General features: G+C 25.2%; 1 protein-coding gene across 1 annotated transcript; it reads left to right on the top strand.

Annotated features, from left to right (window-relative positions):
- Positions 1-2,928: 2,928 nt before the first annotated feature.
- Positions 2,929-5,233, top strand: LOC130944786 (cytochrome P450 CYP82D47-like). Its single transcript, XM_057873317.1, has 2 exons — positions 2,929-3,953; positions 4,361-5,233. Exons 1-2 carry the CDS (start codon positions 3,030-3,032, stop codon positions 4,982-4,984), a joined length of 1,548 nt encoding a protein of 515 aa, XP_057729300.1. The 5' UTR covers positions 2,929-3,029; the 3' UTR covers positions 4,985-5,233.
- The last annotated feature ends 438 nt before the right edge of the window (positions 5,234-5,671 follow it).

Here is a 5,671-nt window from a genome sequence, read left to right as displayed (position 1 = left end):
TTTAAAATTTTAAAATTAAATAGTTAATTAATAATTTATTTTTTAATTTATTGTTCACAAATACCATTGTTTTCTATACTCTTTGGGTATGTCTAAAACCAGCTCAATAATTATGTGCTTATTAAATAAGTCAAATTTATATAGGCCATTAGATTTTATTAGATGAAAATCAAAGGCTAATATAAAAGAAGAGCATTGATGGATTCTAATAAATATAGAATATGCTAGTACATAAATAAATACTTTAAATGACAATATTTTAATACACAATATTTTAAATAATAATAAAATCTTGTATTCTTAAATAATTAAATATAAAATATATAAATATAAAATATATGAGTAGTTTTTATTTAATAAAATTAATTATTATGCAAAACTTTTTTATAATATTAAAAAATTATATTAAAATAATATTTTAAACTGTAACATAAAAATATAAAATAATTAAAATTTTATTTTATATTACTTGATAAATAATTAGATTATTATATTCAAAATTTATTAACTAACTACTTTTATTAAAGATATTATTATATAATATAATTTTTCATAAAAATATTTTAAAACTAAAATTTATTTAAAATATTATATATAATACATAAAAATATTAATTTTTTTTAATTTTTATTAAAAAAATAGAATAAATAATATAATTTTAAATACATATCTAAATAAAAAAATTAATATTTTCATGGATTATATATAACGTTTTAAATAAATTTTACTTTTACAAATATTTTAATAAAAAATTATATTATATAATATATTTAACAAAGTAATTAGTTAATAAATTTTAAATATAATAATTTAATTATTTGTTAAGTAATATAAAATAAATTTTATTTATTTTATATTTTTATGTTGTAATTTAAAATATTATTTTAATATTATTAAAATTTTTTTATAATAATTAATCTCAATGAATAAAAAACTTATATTTTTGTATTTATTTATTTTATATTTTTTAGAATAAAAAATTTTTATTTTTATATAATAAAATATGTGATAATCTTCTTTTATATATATATATATATATCCGCCGAACCTGCTAAAAAAAGTGGGTCGGGCTAGAATTTGAAACCTGTCAAATTAAAAAAATTAACCAAATTATGTATATATGTTCTAATTATGTGACTTTATTTATTTTATTTTACAATTTCGTATATATGTTCAAATTATATGACTTATTTTTTAAAATAAAGATGGTTCTATTGACAAATATTATTTGGAAAAAATTTATTGATGTTAAAAATTTTAAAAAAAGTGAGTAAAAAATTCTATTATAATTTGACTATTTTTTATTTGTATTTAATTTTTTAATTATTATTTTTTAGTTAATTTTAATTAATTTTATTTTTTTTAAAAAAACACAGTCAAACGGTAACATTTTGTACCCATTTTAGTTGGCGGGGCGGGCCGACCCAACCTACTTATGATGCAGGCCTAGGCGGGGCGGGACGGGGCGGCCCGCATTACCACCCCTAATATATATACTATCTAGTAAACTTTTTTTATATTAAATAATTATAATCATATAATAACATTGAAATCAGAAAATATATTGAATCTGTTACTGTATATCAATTTAAAATATCATTTTAATATAATTTTTTAATATTATAAAAAAATTTTGCAGGTTTGGCAAATTTTTTTAATTTAGAAGTTTACAAATCCTAACTCGACCTACATCTTTTAGCGGGTTCGACGGGTCGGTCCGACGGACTCGACCCGTTTTGCCACCCGCCATATATATATATATATATATATATATATATATATATATATATATATATATATATAAGATTATCAAATATTTTACTATATAAAAGTAAAAATTTTTTGTTCTAAAAAATATGAAATAAATAAATAAAAAATATAAGTTTTTTTTATTTATTAAGATTAATTATTATGAAATTTTTTTTATAATATTAAAATGATATTTTAAACTACAATATAAAAATATAAAATAATTAAAATTTATTTTATATTATTTGACAAATAATTAAATTATTATATTTAAAATTTATTAACTAATTATTTTGTTAAATATATTATTTTATCATATAATTTTTTATCAAAATATTTGTAAAACTATAAAAGTAAAATTTATTTAAAAAGTTATATATAATACATGAAAATATTAAAATTTTTATTTAGGTATATATTTAAAATTATATTATTTATTATTTTTTTCTAAAAAAATTTTAAAAAAATAAGAAAGTTAATATTTTCATGTATTATATATAATATTTTAAATAAATTATATTTTTAAAATATTTTTATAAAAAATTATATTATTTAATAATATTTTTAATAAAAATAGTTAATTAATACATTTTAAATATAATAATCTAATTATTTATCAAGTAATATAAAATAAAATTTTAATTATTTTATATTATTTTGTTATAGTTTAAAATATTAATTTAATATAACTTTTTAATATTATAAAAATTTTGCATAATAATTAATTTTAATAAATATAAAATATTCATATATTTTATATTTAATTATTTAAAAATAAAAATTTTTATTTCCATTTAATATATTGTGTATTAAAATATTATCATTTAAAAAAATATTCTATATTTATAAAAATTTATCAATATTCTTTTTTATATTACCTTTTAATTTTTATCAATAACATATATAAGTACGGCTTATTCAATAAATACATCATTGTTGAATTCAGTTTAGCCGTTCCCATTTTTCATCATCGAAACATGCGAAACATTATTAATTACACTGCACGTCATATAATAATAATAAACTAGGAAGAAGAGCTGGTTGACACCGAACACTATTGACAAAGAGCAAGTTGCTTCAATATATTCCGGTTGATAAATATTAGAATACTATTAAAATTTATTATATTTGATCCCTAACGTTTTCCATATCGATTTGCGGAAATACAGTATTTATATGTATAATTGTATATCAAGAAGCTCATACATTATTCTGCACCAATTAACATAGAGCGTAATCATCATAAAGGAGAGTAATATCTTCAATTTCGAATCAACACCATGGACTTCGAAAACCTCCTCTCCCAACCAGCCATATTCACCATGGCTCTGCTATTCTTCTCTCTCTTTGCTCTTTCATTTCAATCAAGAAGCAGGCACATCCACAAAGCCCGAGCAAGAAAAGCACCACCAAAAGCTGGTGGAGCAAGGCCGCTAATTGGGCACCTCCACCTCTTAGGTGGCCCACAGCCACCGCACATCACCTTGGGCAACATGGCCGACAAATATGGACCCATCTTCACCATAAGCATCGGCCGCAAGAATTTATTAGTCGTGAGCAACAGCGAGATAGCTAAAGAGTGCTTCACTGTGAACGACAAAGCTTTCGCTGGCCGCCCTAAAATGATAGCCTTTGAAGTTCTAGGGTACGACTATGCCATATTTTCGTTCAAATCCTATGGCCCCAGTTGGCGTAACCTCCGCAAGACGGCCATCTTGGAAGTCCTCACCGGCCACAAGATACATATGAACAGTCACGTGATGTTATCGGAGGTGAAAACCGCAATGAACGATAGTTACAATAATAGCAACAACAAGAGTATGGCGGTTACGGAGATGGATAAATGGTTTGGCGAGATTACCCTAAACGTGATGTTCAGGTTGGTGATGGGAAAGCGTTTCACCGGTTACAGTGAAGAGAACGAACGAATCCGGAAAGCGCTGAGGGATTTCTTTGATCTCGGTGCGTCGTTTGTGGTTGCTGATTCAATTCCGTGGTTGAGATGGTTGGATTTGGATGGGGGAGAGAAGGCCATGAAGAAAACGGCGAAAGAGTTGGATGAATTTGTTCAGAACTGCTTAGAAGAACACAGACTTAGCAGAAATCATGGCGCAGAGCCTGATTACATGGACAAGCTTATTTCCAGTATCGATCAAGGCTTCGACGGTCAGGACGTTGATACTCTAATCAAAGCTACATGTCTGGTAGGCTGATCATGCTTTGGTTAATTTAAAAATTAAATCTGTTTTTAGATTAATTAAAAATATAGATTAAAAAATTTAAAAATTAGTTTTTTATATAAAAAAAATTAGATTAATCAATTTAAAAATAAAAATTGTATAAAATTTAATTTTAATTTTGGTTAACCGATTAAAAATTAATTTTTAAAATATAATTTTAATTAATTATTTTTTAATAATATAAATATAATTTTTAAAATTATTTTATTAGATTAGTTAACCAAAATATAGTTATAATTTTTTAATTGATTAATCACAATTTGATTATTTTATGAACACTCCTAATGACTGGTACCTACCTATTTCGTTTTACCAACATCGATCTATCTATCGTAGTGATAATAACATGCTTCTTTGTAATTTCTTTGCAGACATTAATTTTGGCTGGTACAGACACCACGACAGGGACACTTAGTTGGGCTCTTGCTTTACTTTTGAATAATCGCCAAGTTCTAAATAAAGCTGTTCATGAATTAGACACACATATAGGAGCTAATAGAATGGTGATAGAAACGGATCTAGACAATCTTGTGTATCTTCAAGCCATTGTCAAAGAAACATTCCGCTTGTACCCGCCTGTGGTGCTCAATTTGCCTCACGAATCCATGGATGATTGTGTGGTGGGTGGATACCATATCCCTGCTGGCACACAACTTTGGACTAATATTTCAAAAATGCAACGAGATCCTGCTTTATATCCTGATCCATTAGAGTTTCGACCGGAGAGATTTCTAACAACTCACAAAGACATTGAACTTAAGGGTCAGCACTTTGAATTGATTCCATTTGGCGCAGGAAGAAGAATGTGTCCTGGAATGTCATTTGGTCTTCAAATGGTGCAGTTAACACTTGCTAATGTGCTGCATGGGTTTGACATTGTAACAGCCGATGGAAAACCAGTTGATATGGTTGAACGTGTTGGGATAACCAGTGTCAGAGCCAATCCGCTCAAAGTAATTCTTACACCACGTCTCTCTACCCAAGCTTATGTTTAAGATCGAAGGAAAGCACAACAAAATTTATGAGAAAAATACTACTTCATTTGCTGTTTTCTGTTAAATATTGTCAGTTATAAATTATTAATAAGTGACTATTTAATTTCATGTGTAAAGTCACCATTAATAATAATATGTTGATTCCTGTGACATCTCTAATACAGAGTCCTAAAAGTTTAATGCACAGCATAGTATTGTTATTAATATTATTATTATTGTTATCATTGTTAGAACATATTCTAATTTGATGTCAACCTAAAGAGTTTAATTAGTGCATCTTGTAAATACTTGACAAAACCACCTCTTTAAAACAAAAGACAAAACAACATAAAGCAAGTTTTCATCGAATCTATAAGTCATCAAAACCAACGTCACTGCTACCGACAGTGCCTCATGCCTCCTTACTCTAACTTGTTCTTTTGTGACTGTGACTATGATAGCATTCGTTCTTTCTTTAATTTGTCCGAATAAGGGTGTGTTTGGAAATCCGTTGAAGGGAAGAAGCACATTTAAATTTTTTGAAAGTTTCAATTTTTGGTTTGGTAAATTTTGTAGTTTTTGTGTTTTTTTAATTGGCTTTTAGCCATAAATACTAATAATTTATTTATTTTTTATCAACTTTATCCTTTATATATGTTATTGTATTATTTATAAAATTCTTGTTATTTCTATTTATATGAGTTCTAT

The sequence above is a fragment of the Arachis stenosperma genome, chromosome 8, assembly GCF_014773155.1.
Source record: "Arachis stenosperma cultivar V10309 chromosome 8, arast.V10309.gnm1.PFL2, whole genome shotgun sequence".
Lineage (NCBI taxonomy): Eukaryota > Viridiplantae > Streptophyta > Magnoliopsida > Fabales > Fabaceae > Arachis > Arachis stenosperma.
This window is presented reverse-complemented; position numbering and strand designations above follow the sequence as displayed.